Source organism: Protopterus annectens, chromosome 3.part0, assembly GCF_019279795.1.
Source record: "Protopterus annectens isolate FY-2018-M chromosome 3.part0, PAN1.0, whole genome shotgun sequence".
NCBI classification, from domain to species: domain Eukaryota; kingdom Metazoa; phylum Chordata; order Ceratodontiformes; family Protopteridae; genus Protopterus; species Protopterus annectens.
The window spans coordinates 1,381,109,581-1,381,125,317 of NC_056731.1; the positions used below are offsets into that span (position 1 = coordinate 1,381,109,581).

At 41.7% G+C, this 15,737-nt stretch overlaps 1 protein-coding gene across 1 annotated transcript in view; it reads right to left on the reverse strand.

Annotated features, from left to right (window-relative positions):
• The window catches only part of LRRC69 (leucine rich repeat containing 69), a 902,784-nt gene that overhangs the window by 165,197 nt on the left and 721,850 nt on the right, over positions 1-15,737 (reverse strand). Inside the window, exon 7 of the mRNA XM_044065468.1 lies at positions 8,676-8,855. Coding sequence (XP_043921403.1) covers positions 8,676-8,855 — 180 coding nt within the window. The remainder of the gene's footprint in view (positions 1-8,675; positions 8,856-15,737) is intronic.

The window sequence follows — 15,737 nt, forward strand, 5'->3', positions numbered from 1 at the left end:
GAAACAAATAATTGACTTCGTTTTCTTATGTTCTTTGTTCTATGAAGGCAAAAACATAGTTGTCTAGCAAATGCAACATGTATTCACCTTTATTAGAGAAATTTGGGAAGAAAACTGGCAGATTAATGGATTGGTTGATAGTAAATTCTGAAACTATCTTTGGTAAGAATGAAGGCTTAGTATGTACAATGACCCTGTCTTTGTGAGAGATCAAATATGGTGGTTGGGAAGACAATGCCAGAATCTCAGAAATTCTCCTTGTGGATGTGATGGTTACCAAGAATATAGTTTTCCAAGACAGAAATTTAAGCTGACAGGTAGCCGCTGGTTCAAAGGGAAGTTGTATATGTTTTTGTAGTACTTAATTTAAGTCTGAAGGTGGTGAAGGATCCTTATAAGGGTGCTTGACTAAAGAGTTCCGCTCAAGAAAGCTTTGCATAGCTTATGTGATGCCAAGAAGGAACCATCAAAACCAATGTGAAAGTTAGAAACTGCAGCTAGCTGCATTTTTATTGTTGAATAAGCTGCTCCCTTGTTAAACAGCTTTGTCAAAAACTCTAGAATTGCATGGATGGGAGCTGAAAAAGTATGTACATCATTCTGTTGAGACCAATGAATGAATCTTCTCCATTTACTGCTCTACAACTTACATGTAGACAGTCTATGAGAAGACAACAGGATATGGCACACTGGGGAAGAGAGCATAGGCTGTCTGGCTATCAGCAGAACTGGAGATACCTAGCTGTCATTCTGAGACTGTAAATGTTCGGATGAGGCATTCCTTTTGGATGCGACAGGACGTCCGGAATTGGATCCAGAATCCATGGCTTCTTCTGTAGGTGAGGCCAATTAAAGGGAAAACAGATCTATCAAGGCCAGTATGGGGCAATGAGGATTATGTTTCTCTTCAACATGTTCACTTTCTGAAGATATCTGGGGATTAATGGGGTCGGGGGGGAAGGCATATAACAAAAGCCAATCATGAGTGAGAGACTCCCTGGAGGGCTCCCCTCTTGGGGGGATCAAGGCAAAGTAGCTGCTGCATTTGTTGTTCAGAGGGGACGCAAATAGGTAGCAGCAAGGCTGGCCCCACTTGCAGAATACGTCTTCTGCCACTTTCTGATTGAGGGACCACTTGTGAGGCATTATAATGGACCTGCTCAACCTGTCTGCTATCACGTTGGACTTTCCCAGAATGTACATTGCTACCAGAAAGTGGTTAGATGAGATTGCCCACTGCCACACTCTTAGTGCATCTCATCATAACGGGTATGATCTGGTTCCCCTTGCTTGTTCATAGGTTGGTACTAGGCTATCGGCCCTAGGGCCTATACAAGCTTAGCCATAACAATTCCCTGGATATTTCTTCCCACAATATTTACTTCCCTAGACCCCTGATGAATCAGACTACCAACATGTTGTCTGAGTGAATCGCAATCATCCAGCAAGGGAGAGCATTATGAAAGGCTTGCAACGCTAGTAGCACTTCTCTCATCTCCTGGATGTTTATGTGTGACTTGGCCTCTTGAATAGACCACGTGCCTTGGAATGTTCTTCCCAAATAATGCCCCCCCCATCTGGGAATCATCCATAGTCACTGTAACCCTGGGAATTGGGGGGACAAAGGGGTAACCTTGAGTGAGCTGTTCTAAGTAAATCCACCATGACAGATCCATCTTGCATGTACTCATAATCCTTACCGTGGATGATAAAGATTGATGAAGGCTGGACCATTGCACCGCGAGAAGCCACTGTAATACTCTCATATGGAATCTCACTAATGGAACCAGTATTATTGCCGCTGCGATAGACCCCAAGACCTGAAGTACTGTTTGAATTGTGTACTAAATTTTTGATTTGATCTCTTATAGTCACCACTCTTGATGATGGAAGGCATGCTATCATTTCAATTCTGTTTATGTTTGCTCCTATGATGTCCAATTCTTGAGAGAGGTATAGGTTTGACTTTTCATAATTTACTGTGTTACCTAACAAAGAGCAAGTCTGAAGAACTGTTTCTCTTGCTTACAGAAGTAGATGCCTGGTTGGAGAGGTGATGAGCCAGTCATTTAGATATGGAAACACCTGGAATCCTTGTAGTCTTAAGTGACCTGCTACTACTGCCATACATTTGGTGAACATTCTGGGGGCTGTAGTGAGACCAAATGGCAGTGCTCTGAGTTGGTAGTGAGTGGCTCCTAGCTGGAAGTGCAAATGACTAATGGATTGCCTGTCCATCTTTATATGGTAGTACACATCCTGAAGCACATCCAATCATCCTTTTCCAAGAATGGAAGGATGGACTGAACCAATACCATCCGGAACTTGCTCCACTGAAATGATTTGTTTAGTCTGCTGAGATCCAGTATTGGTCTCCAGTCCCCTTCAGCTATATGTGAAATAAGCCTCATGGATGATTTTGCAATCGAATGTAGGGTGGCCAGCTGTGAGGTAACGGAAGCCTGTACCTATTCAGACATGACTCCTGAGAGTGTATCTGTGAGCTCCTTGATTAGATCCCTCTGCAGTCTGGTAAAAAGAGAAAGATAATTCAGTGACTTCAGGGCAAAGGTTGCTGAAGAAAACACGGGCTTCTCACATCTAGCCATCATCCTAGAATTCTTATTAGGAGGATGGAGAATAGAACTCTCCCCAGCAAGTTCTTTCTTTGTGGCTGCCGCCATGACCATGGCATCTACTGGAACAGCTTTTGAACAAAACTTCTTATCCTCAAGCACTATTATTTTATTCAGTCTATGGGGTTTGGTTCAATGGAGTCTGGAGCTTCCCACTCTCACCGAGAGATCAACTTGATGAGCTCATCGGTGGGTGGGGTCACCCAGGAGGTAGATGGGCAGGATCCAAATGCTGCCAGGTACACCGACTCCTCAGATGAGGGATTGTTAGACTTCCAGCCACCCCTCTTCATCAAGCTCTCAAAGATGACACTGAAGGAAACATCATTAGGGGGTGACTGAGGGGATCCCTCACCTTCATCGAGGTCAGTGTCTTGGGTGATGGACTCTTCCATGGAGTCCAGGTGCTTCCTGTTGCACCTCCTCTTCTCAGAAGCCTTCTCTGTGGGGAGCTCTGGGGAGATATCAGAGGAGGAGGAGGGGGAGGGGGAACCCTGTTAGTTAGCCTAGGGCTTATGGACCCGCTGTCCCTGTGGGAGGTCTGGCAGAGACATGTAGGGCAAGGTCTGCAAGGTAGAAGACTGCAGATCCAATGGTGCAGACTCTGTCTGGACTGCCAAAGCAGACATAGCACTCTCCAGAGCTTCAAAACTGACTGCCCCCGAGAAATAAAGGAACTTCAACCTGAAGGACAGTGTCCTCTGCTCTTGGCTCCCTCAACTTCAGGAGACAGTAGTCTTAAAGTTGAAGTCAGGGCCAGGCTGATCAGGGCCAAAACTCTGAGACAGGGAGAAGGCTCAGAGAACTTTGGTGCTGAACCCACCCCTCTTGGACTTGACAGGATCGCTACAACCCCGAGGGGTCAATGACTCCAAATGGGCAGAGGAACTCAGAGCAGCAGTCAGAGCTGAGGAAGGATGGATCCTCAGCTCCAGCATTGACAGAATCATGCGGATCAGACCCAATGACTCCGAAACTTCCAGTGGGGTTGGAGGAGAAACATGAAATGGGGATGATAAGATTCAAAACTCCTGATCCTTATGTGTAGGAGCTGAAAGGGGTCTGGCAAATCTTGCACCCAGAGGATCTTCTTGCCATCCTCTCCACATCATCTTCTGTAAGGCTTCTAGTGGAACGAGTCGAGGACACTGATGGAGACCTTTGCCTTTCCAAGAATGGTGATACAACTCTGGATGGAACCAGATCTATAGATCAGAAGTACAGAGTCCTGGGCAAAACTGGCTTAAATGGACTCCCCATTGGATCCAACAGTGATGGATCCGACCTATTTTTAGACACAGAGAGACTCAGATCTGAAGCTGCCGGAGGTGATGGAGGAGTTTTTGAGGTTGTGGGATCCAAAGAAGCCTCCTTTGGATCCAAGTGTTTGGCAAGTCTTTGAGTTGGCTCTGCAGAAACTTTTGGAGCCATCGAAGGTCTTTTTCTCCCTCTATCTGAACCTCTGAAGGACAGGGAGGAAGATGGGCTGGAACATCCAGATTTAGAGAATGAATCAGTCTTCTTTTTTCTGTGCCAGAAATGGCCTCCCCAAACGAGAAGAGCAACATACTTTTCAAAATCAGATTATTTCTATGCACTATTAGAGCTCTGTGATTAAAAGATTTACAAATGTCACAGAGCAGCAGTCAGAGCTGAGGAAGGATGGATCCTCAGCTCCAGCATTGACAGAATCATGCGGATCAGACCCAATGACTCCGAAACTTCCAGTGGGGTTGGAGGAGAAACATGAAATGGGGATGATAAGATTCAAAACTCCTGATCCTTATGTGTAGGAGCTGAAAGGGGTCTGGCAAATCTTGCACCCAGAGGATCTTCTTGCCATCCTCTCCACATCATCTTCTGTAAGGCTTCTAGTGGAATGAGTCGAGGACACTGATGGAGACCTTCGCCTTTCCAAGAATGGTGATACAACCCTGGATGGAACCAGATCTATAGATCAAAAGTACAGAGTCCTGGGCAAAACTGGCTTAAATGGACTCCCCATTGGATCCAACAGTGATGGATCCGACCTATTTTTAGACACAGAGAGACTCAGATCTGAAGCTGCCGGAGCTGATGGAGGAGTCTTCGAGGTTGTGGGATCCAAAGAAGCCTCCTTTGGATCCAAGTGTTTGGCAAGTCTTTGAGTTGGCTCTGCAGAAACTTTTGGAGCCATCGAAGGTCTTTTTCTCCCTCTGTCTGAACCTCTGAAGGACAGGGAGGAAGATGGGCTGGAACATCCAGATTTAGAGAATGAATCAGTCTTCTTTTTTCTGTGCCAGAAATGGCCTCCCCAAATGAGAAGAGCAACATGCTTTTCAAAATCAGATTATTTCTATGCACTATTAGAGCTCTGTGATTAAAAGATTTACAAATGTCACAGTCCTCTTGGAGATGGGACAGACTAAGGCAATAAACACATACTGTGTGAGTCACTGATCGGGATTTTGTGACTGCACTTTGAACATTTTTTAAAGCCAGCCAGCTTATTTGGTTTTTCTGCCATAACCAGGGCAGAGCACACTCAACCAAGGAAGGAAACAAGAAGAAAAAACACACAACACAACAAGATAGCAACTATCAAGAAATCTGTTAAGGAGAAACACTAAAACTATTACTTTTTTTTTTTTTTTTTTTTTAAGAATAAAAAAAGGGAGGGTGGGAATGGGAAACAGGAAGAAAGTTTTACTAAATCAAAAAATCAAGTAAAACTCAGAGAAGAGTCAGAAGAAGGAAAAATGGCTTTTCAAAGATCAAAAGGGCAAAAGATTTTACACAACTGTAAAAGAAAGATAATATAACTACTGAAAAAAACCTTAACTGCTCAAAAATGTCAAAGATGACCACATCTTCGTAAAGCAGCAAACAAGATCTGAGGTGATTGGGAGAGAGGCATTACAGTAAGGGAGGGTGCTTGAGAGCATTTTGGTTGCCACGAACTATTGCAACAGCTGAGTTGGATCTGAGGGTTCGGATCTGAACCTAGATGTGAGGATAAAATGAAAACTGACAGCATCAGATCATACTTTCAGCCACACGCTGTTCGAGAATGAGCCTTCCAAATTTTGATGGCAAACAGACACACACACACACACGCGCACGCACACACACACACACACACACACACACACACACACACACACACACACACACACACACACACACACACACACACACACACACTCCAAACCAAAGGATAAAAAAGTCATATAGACAAACCATTCAACCCAGCAAATCTACAGTTTTCACTTTTAATGCCTTAAACCTCCTGTAGTTTTGGTACATGATTTTGTAAGGACATACCAGTGTTTCATTTCATATGCTGCTGTGGAACATACTCCCTTTTCACATAAAACAAAGTTCATCCCTGTCAATTTTCAAGTGCAACTTAGATCTAAGGATGGGAAACAGAAAATTTACCTGAGGACTAACTCTGTACTCTTAACGGACTGAGGCAGCTCCTAAGTGCTTTATCCTATGCATGGGTCCCTTCAAATGATTTATGGTATGATCCCATTTATTATCATTAGGGGTAATGTATAATTATTGATCATGGGACAGGTAAGGCTAGTCTATAAGTAAATAGGATAAATTATTTTGAGTACAAAAAGGGAAATTGGATAGGTTTAAAATTGCCACAAGGGCAGTTAGCCTAGTACTTTCCTATAAACCTATGAACCTATACATAAATGTATGTGAGTGTATGTGTGAAAATCACTGCTGTATATCTCACATACCAGGAATATTCTCAATACACATTACCATTGTATTCAAACATAAAGTTTTTCTCTCCTTTGTCTGTTTCAGTACTATAAAGGAGTGAGGTATGTTAGAGATGCACTATAGTAACACTGCTGTAGTATTCACAGATATTGAGCACAGATATGTAGGGGTACTGTGCACCTTGCATGCAAATATATCATTATATTATTGGATAATATTTATGTAATACAATGACTCATATGATTCCAGTGGAAGAGGGATTGTGCATATAACAATGCATCACCCATAAAAAAATAAGTTATTTTCATGTTTAGATAGGTAATGACATTCTATTTGGTAGCACAAATAGTGAAAATTGCAATTCCCAAAAATATAGGCTAGGTTCATAGGAAATAACTAGGTTATCAGTCAGGAGACTATTACAAACCTAGCTAATAACCAGTGGTTAGAATTAAACATTGCACCTTGAATCTCTGAGGTAAAGACCCTAACCATTATGGCAACTCCTCTCCCTTAAAATAATGTCTGTTTCTGGGTATTGAACCTACACACAATTAAGTTGATGTACTCACTGGGTAATGCAATAACCAAGAGCTATTGTAGGAGGCAGTTCTATCTATTTGGGATAGAGGAAGTATACATAAAGACAAATCAAAAATGTTCAGAATATGTATCAGAAACCATATTAAAAGAGATTTTAAAACGTACATATATTCTGTAGGAAAACTGTAAGAACTTCATAAAATGTCTACGCACTTTGAAAAAACAGCAGGGACCAACAGGGTTCCGTATTTCAGAAAAGGAAATATAAAAATCAAGAGGCCATAGATTTAAGATACAGGGTGGATAGCACAGTGAAAATGCATTTTTCACATTAAAACAGATACATGCATATAGCTGTCTTCCTAAGGAAATTATGCGTTCAAAATATGTACAGAATTTAAAAATGCATTTGAAAGTTTTAAGGAAGTTGGAAGGTGGGAGGTTGGGGACTGGCATAATGGCTACAGTATTTACCTCACAGACAAGTAGTGCGGGGTTTGATTCTTACTGAAAGAAATCGGCTAAATTTAAAATGGCCCACACAGGCAGCTAACCTAATACTTACTTATTGTCCTATAAGATATTCTATTTTCAACAGATAACAAAACGGTAGACTGTACTGGTTAAGGAGTGCCTGGGTGCTGCATGCAAATATGATATTTCTGGGGAAGGGCCAATGCTAATCAGGCCCATTAGCAGTCCAGTGAGCTACACACGTAGGATATTTTTCCAGAATAGAAATCCTGCACTCCATACTAAATAGAAAAATACATAAATGTACACTGCTAGGCAGTAGCATGAAGCTATGCATTCCAGTTGTGGGAATCTGTGCAGGGGAAAAGGGAGAACCTTACCCTACACAGATTACTGATGCAGGTATGTAGTAGTAGCAGTAGTAATAGCAGTGTGTGTGTGTGTGTGTGTGTGTGTGCGTGTGTGTGTGTGTGATATATGACAACTATCTGATGCGAACTGTTTCTTGTGTGAATAGGGAGATCTTGGTTACATGGTGTAAAGGCACTGGATGCATTTATGTATATCTGTGTGACTCTGTGTGAATGTGCTTGAGTATCCGAGTTTCTGGGCATGGCATATTCTGGATCCAGTCTTAACATCCTTTCTGATAGTGCTCTCATACTCTGCATTACTCAAATATTCTGTAAGTTGTATGTAGTTTATAGTATTGCACAGGGTGGCTGGGTAGAGCAGTGCCACAATTTATAGCATGGCTTTGATCCACGTAACCTTATCTGTTTGATAGTACCTGAGAAAGATACAGTGTCCGATGTCAGACTGCGTGTGTGTTTGTGTGTGTGTGTGTGTATGCATGAGTGCGTGTCTGTGTGACTACTGTGAGGGTTTGTACCTGTAAGTGGTCTGATTCGTATGCAGCTCAAATGAGAAGTGAAAAACTGTTCAGCAGAGTTATTCATAATAATGAAAATTCTCCAGTAATGAGATGTTGCTCTTGTATGAATATGCATGACTATGGAACATAAAACAGTGCAGCAGTGCAGCAGTGCAGATCAGCAGATTGGTATAGAGCAAGTTGTACTGTTTTACTACTTTAAAAGAATTTCAGACTACGAGTCATAGTTCTGATGTTTTCAGAGTCTGTATTTGTAGTTGGGTAAGTTTTTTTCTAACACAATCAGTAAAAATGAATAATGACTGACATAAAAGCTTATGGTAGTATCTCTTTATATGAAGTGATGGTTTGTTGGAGAAGAAGGACATGAAAAGGCATGAAAAAAAATCTGATACACATTTTACCTTTTTAACATTTATAAACTTGACGCATTCTAACCAAGTGTTCAGGAAATATTCACTACAAACAGCGCATTTTTTCCCCTGGGCAAGAAGCTTTCTTGCTTCTGGATGCTGCATAATTGCCATTCTTAGGGAAGACCATCTGTTTTTCAGCTCCTTAGATATAAACCTTGCAGTTATTTCCTAGAAAACAAAAAAGAACAAAATAATTACTATAGTTTTAGATTCAGTAAAAATGAAACAATATTCCTGCCATGCATGTATCTTTGTGTTATGTTACACTTAAGCAGGAGCCTGCACAGTTTTGACCATCCAAAACACCAGTCTGGACAGAAACGTTTAAGTGAATGAGAATACTCTGTACTGGTGGAATTTCCTCAGAATTTAAAATCAAGGGCCAGATTCAGAAAACTACCTCGTTTTGCTAAACAAATTTGAGTGGCAAGTGATCATGTGAGAGTGTGTGCAATTCAGAAAACCAGACTACATAATGTGGCTGGCCCAAATAATGTGATAGGTTGAACTATATACTAATGACCACATAATAAAGTGCTGTGTATGATAACGAGCAAAACAAGTTGGTGGAGTGATTCAGAAATGTTTAAATGCCGGTCAATGGCACTGTGCCCACAGTACATTTGAATCTGACAATAAGCCTGTGTTCAAACTAAGGAGATCACAGAAAAGTGTTAGGGGTTGCTGCAGCCATAGCAAATGTGTATATGCAGGAGGCTTTCATTGCAGCAGCAAAGCCCAATCGTGAATGATGTCGCCCCAAAAAGCACAGTGTTATCAACCCCACTAAACATATCATGGCCTCCATGACACCAACATACTGAACCAGTACTGTGTTGATACAGACACTATCAAGCAAACTGTAGAAATGTGTCAGCATCATCTGCAGCCCTATGGGATTTGTGCAGTACCTATCCCAGTGGATACTAAGGTAAGTATGTCTCTATGTATATTAGCTTCACAAACCTGTTAGCAACCTACTGGGGACACAGTGGGGGAGTCATAGGCATCTGTCTCAAGAATATTCCATCAGATCCTCAATGTCATGTTTCAGCATGTGTTAGAGCATATGTGGTTGCTCGTACTCCAGAGAAGAAAGCCAGCACCATGTGTAAGTTATATGGTATAGCTAGCCCAATTTCCTGAGGTGGAACCATAGACTGTACCCACACTGAAATAAAGGCACCACCTGATGAACTGGTTAGGAGGTACATGAAAAAGTCAATGTGTATCAATCTATCAACTGGCATGCGGGCAGCAATGTACAAGGTATAATCTACAATGTCTATGCAGGCCACCCTTGCAGTTCATCTCTCACATATGGCACACTTGTGACCTGTACCAATGGTTTACAAAGGGTAACTTCCCACAGGGGCCAGATGTGCCTTCTAATCCAGGCTCATGACATCCATAAGAAATTCACAAAATCAAGCAGACCATGAATGCGGATCTATATTACATTGCCGAACTTCAAAAAGTTTGAACGATGTAATATCGAACCTCAGTGTCCGAAACATTAAAACAGCAAACACAAAGAACAGAGATTCTTTTTTCCCAGGGAAAAATAAATTGCTGTTCCCTAACAAAAAAAAAAAAAAAAAAAAAAACTGCAACCTAAAACTTAAACTAAAGTGGGGTGCTTCGCCCCCCACACCCCAACTCATACGCTACTTAAATATACCAACTCCAAGATCGCACCACAGTGGAGGAAATAGCAAAGCCCCGAAAACCACAAATATTACTGAGTCTGTGTTTGGGCTGCTGAAAGCACGCTTTCACTGTCTAGGTTCATATGGTGGTGCCTTACAGTATGACCCTGCCACATGTGCAAAAATAGTGCCAGTGTGTGCAGTCTTAAACAATATTATACTTAGGAAGTAGTTGCAGCAAGGTGGGCTCTTGCAGGGGCAGCAATTCCCAGCCCAAGAGGCAGAGGAAGCTGAGTCAGTGGAGAAGGCAGAAGCAGGAGATGATCATGCCAGACAGAATCTATTACAAAAAAACTGATACATGCAAAACCAACACTAGACTGTGCTTACCCATGCATAGGCTGACCACACTGCACATCAGACATAGGAAACCCAAGTAACAATGTATAAAGCACAGGGCTCAGCTATCATAATTTCCAAAGGTAGAGAAAGGAGCACAGAAGTGCATGTCTTTCACAAGGAAGAATGTGTGTATGAGTGTGGAGCAGTATGTACAAAAAGTGTTTTATGTGAAGAGTCATTACTAATATGTAGGGGTTAATGTTGATATGGGCCAGGGTCAGTGGATGTGAGAGAGGTGAGATGTGTTGGGAGTTGTGGTGGTGTGAGTGTGGGTATGCAGGGACACAGCCTCAGCAGACAGTGCTGCACAATGACTCATTTTGCTGGACAAGTCCAGGGCATGCATGACAGAGGGTTTAGCATCCCATGCTCTCCTCTGCCAAGAGTGCTGGCTCTGCCAGGAGTTGTAATAAATGTGCCATGACCTTGGCTAGATGCTGGTGGACTGCATGACCTTGAGCAATGACTGCTAGGAGATGTACCAGTATGACAATGGCCACAACCATGGGGGTAGCCTCTCCTGACAGTAGACACCTTCACAATAGATGTTGCTGTGGAAGTGCTACCAATGCAGGATTGGGATGTCACTCACCCATGGCCACATTGGCTAACATCTGTGGATGTAGCATATGACTGGTTATGAGGATAGCCATTCACCCCTGGCAGGCAAGCCAGAGAAGACATTGCATATTATAGTGTGTGATTCAGTCTAGCTAAGGAATCACAGATATGAGATATGTACTCCCGTAGGTCAGCATGCTCAGAATGGATCATCCTCACTGTCTCCTCCATGGCTGTGGTAGTACTAGCCTGTGCCTTTATGATGGCCTTACACATAGAAAGGCTGTGGCAAGTGACACACCAACTTTAAGGGGATGGTAGCAACCATGTCTCAAGCAAGCATGATTATCAACTCCCTTGTGTAGACTTCTCTGCTCATTAGTGCTAGAGGCAGATTCAGACATCTGTCTATTGGGGGTAGCACACTTCCCTGATCAGTAGTGTACCTATCAACCTATTCTCACTCTGATGTCTGGGTAGACTGGGTATCTGCAGCGATAGAGACTGTACCCATGGTCTGGGATGTCTGGGTAGACTGGGTATCTGCAGTGATAGAGACTGTACCCATGGTCTGGGATGACTGGATAGACTGGGTATCTGCAGTGATAGAGACTGTACCCATGGTCTGGGTTTGGGATGCAGTGGTCACATTCTCTGTATTCTCTACACCCCTTAACTGTGTCAGTCACTGTAGGGCTTGTTGGCTACAAGGACATCAAACAGCCATGTGCCACGAATACCAGGTGTCTGAAGTACCACCTCATTCTCAACATCAGACAATCTAGGCTTGCAGGTGGATGTCATTGATGCATCAAATGCAGCTGTCTTCTTCTGGGTGCTCTGTTTTTTAGGACTTGCTCTGTTGGTATGGAAAATACTGGAAATAACATCTTAACAGCCTTGTTCCTACATGGTCCTTACAAATGTTAACACCACTACAACTTTCCTCCAAGGCCATATAGTATGCTGTATATGTACCTAACAGTTAGATATCTATATCCAACTCTTTAAGTAATTGTCAGGTATCTAGGTTTATTGAGCACATATCCCCTACAAAACAATCACAGACTTGCAACTGACCCAGGACACATGACTATTACAAATAGTTTTGATAATGACATATGTACAGTGCATACAACACTAAAATTCTGTTAAACAGTACTCTGGATATGAGTTCAGAGATGTATCTCCCATCCAGCCTAACAAACCTGCAGGCTACTAATTGTATGCTTATAATCTTGCCCTCAATACACTTTTGCCAACACATTTTATAGTACTGACAAACTGACATCTCTGATCCATAGCAGGTTAAATAGCAGTTAAAAGCTGGAAGATTTATTCAATCTGGAAGTCATCAAAAAAAATCTAGGTGAATATAATGTTGAGTATAATGCACCTTTTAGCATGTACCTCATCAGCTTGAGAGACCTCATTGTTTCCTCACCAAAAAGTCTCAGTACGCTTAGTTACTCTGATAGATCAAAAGCTCTGTCACTCTATTCAGTATCATACAGACCTCTGAAGGGGTATATCTTATTTGCTTTCCATGCTATGAATAACCAAGTAATCTTTGAACTCTCACCTAAATAGAACAAGTGGTAAAGCAAACATCTTTTCTAGACAGCTAAACCTACACTTTAAAATCAGCAATTCCAGATGACATGATAGATACCTAACCCAGGGGCACTCCAATTCTGGAATACGTTGCCTTTACCTATCAAGTACAGCACTTATTTAGCCACCTTTAAAATCATTCTGGAAATTTGGATGAGTGATCACAAATTTTCACCAGGAATATGAGGAGGTCTGCTTAATGGGGGCATTGATGGTTTTCAAACAGTACTGCATAATATGGCAGGGCTTCTTGATGGTCTATTTTAGCTGTTTAGTAAAAACCTATGAACCTATAAATAATACAAAGTAATGGATAAGTAAGAAGTAGCACTTACCTAATACAAGCAGATATATTAGACTAAAATGGAGTCACCGTAGAACATGTCTTTTCAGCATACATAGGAACAAACATTGCCATGTTTCACACCTTGATCTGCCACTATTAATACAGTAGCCAGATTTTCAGAGGTTGCCATCCATATTGCAAATAAGTTGCCCATTGACATCGATCATTTATGGGCAGATTGGACATGTGAGACCTTATCTGGGCACAAATTCCCTGTCAATTTTCCCTGAAAGTCTTCAAGGTGAGACATCATAGCTGGAGAAGGAGAGGGTAGTTCTCTTTTTAGAGTACAGAGGTGGTATAAGGAAGAGTCACAAAATGTTCTGGACCTCCTCCATAAGGATAACTACCAGAGAGTCCTGCAGGAGGGTTATAAAGAGCATCGGAATAAAGCCAAAGCCTGGAATAGTTTGAGGAAGGTTGTGACCAGTGCCACTGGCATCCCATGCATGAAGGAACAGTGCCACTGCTACTACAGTGACATGAGATACAGCAATCCTGATCTCCTATACCAGGAGTGGATAAAGTTAAGCAACAGTCACCACTTTTGTACTGTAAGTATAACTTATCTTAGCTACACAAATAATCTGCCAGTGTGTGCCATCTACAACTGTTACATTTATTTTATTTTATTTTATTTTACATTTGTTGACCGGGAAAGTCCGACTGGACACAGGTCCATTTTCAGCAGAAGCCCGGGGAGAAAAGCTCCACTTAAAAAACAATCTAACAAATAGCAATTTTAAGAATTACAACACTTTCTCCTAAATGCATACAATATTATACAAGAACATATTTTACATTTCTTCACAGATATATGTATAGATACAATTACTGTATTCCAGAAGCATACCACTTGTATGTAGGTTAATGTTTAACTGTCTTCAGAGATGAATAAGTAGATACAAACAGAATAGAACATCGTTAGTTAAGAATTAATATACAGAGGTTAGGCAGTATTAGGTGATCCTTGGTAGAATCATAATGTTCGTTTTATAACTATAGACCCTAAAGAGGTTGAAAGGAATAGGCAGCTGCACAGTAGAAGACTGGAGCACCTAAGAGAGCGCTGAGGTTAGTATACATGCTTCATAATGTATTGCTTTTCATATTAACAGCAGTAGGGATTTATTAAAAAATGTATAACTTTCATAAACCAGTGACACATCTGTCAGTAGTGGGTTAGCTCAAAGGTACAGTATGACGTGCAGTGTTATAAGTGCGTTTATGAGTTCATTCTCTTCTGTAAATGAGTAAATGGTCAGGATATTAAGACTGTGTTCTCACATTGTGAGGGTGCCTGTGAGTACAAACCCACCAAACCTTAGCCTCACAGCTGTGTCATCATGAAAACTATCTGACATAGATTTTTCTGTCTCAGTAGTATAAATGTAGTATTACAGTGGCCAAATAAATAAGATCCTCATTATTAGTTTATAGGTTCATAGGTTCATAGATTAGTACTAAGCTAACTGCTCTTGCGAGCCATTTTAAGCCTAGCCAATTATCCCTTGTGAGACTCAAACCCTGCACCTTGTGTTTGTGAGGCAAACACCTTAACCGTTAGGCCACCCTCCCAACCCCTGTCTTCTCTTCTTTCAGCTGTTCCTGATAGGGGTCGCCACAGCGGATCATCTCTTTCCATTTCTTCCTGTCCTCTGCATCTTGCTCTCTCACACCAACCACCTACATGTCCTCTCTCACCACATCCATAAACCTTATGGATTAGTGGACATTTTCCAGTTTATTAGTTTGTTTCCTTTACCTATCAGCTGTGAGTGAAATATGTATGCCTGAACAGCATGTTTTCTTTGTATATGTACAGTATTCTCAAACAACAAACTGCATTTCTAACTGCAGGCACCTGCTTGTCTAAGTAGCTCCTTCTGTTAATCATCTCTCAACCACGCATGTTCCCTCTGCATTTATACACGCAAACAGTTTTGTTAAATTCATGAACATTTAGTGGTTCAATGTGTATATTATACTTAAATGTAACAGTATCAACATAATAAAAACTTCATTTTTTACTGTAATTGTATCCCCACCTTGTCGCTATTCTCTATCTCTCTTAAATACATTTATTTTGCTCACTGGTTTATTTCTCTCTATTTTTTCTGCTAGTATATTCAGTAGCACATCAACCTGCACCCGCCTTACTGATATGTCCTGTTGGCCCCTGCAGATGGCAGCATAAGCGCCACTACCACCAGAAACATATCTTGCCTTACTTGCACCACATGTTTCAGCTAGCCCTGTACCAGAAGATGGTACAAGTTTAACCATCTAAAGAGGTATGATTGGGGGTGACACCTCTGCCACTCATCTGCAGCTGGCAAAGACTGTGGAGGATATCACAGACAAGTGATAAAATGCTCACATCAGCAAAATGGAAAACATGGTGCAATGACTCAGTGAGTCTAGTCCCTGGCAAACACTGACTCCACCATATGAGCTAGGGCCAAGTGATGCCAGTAC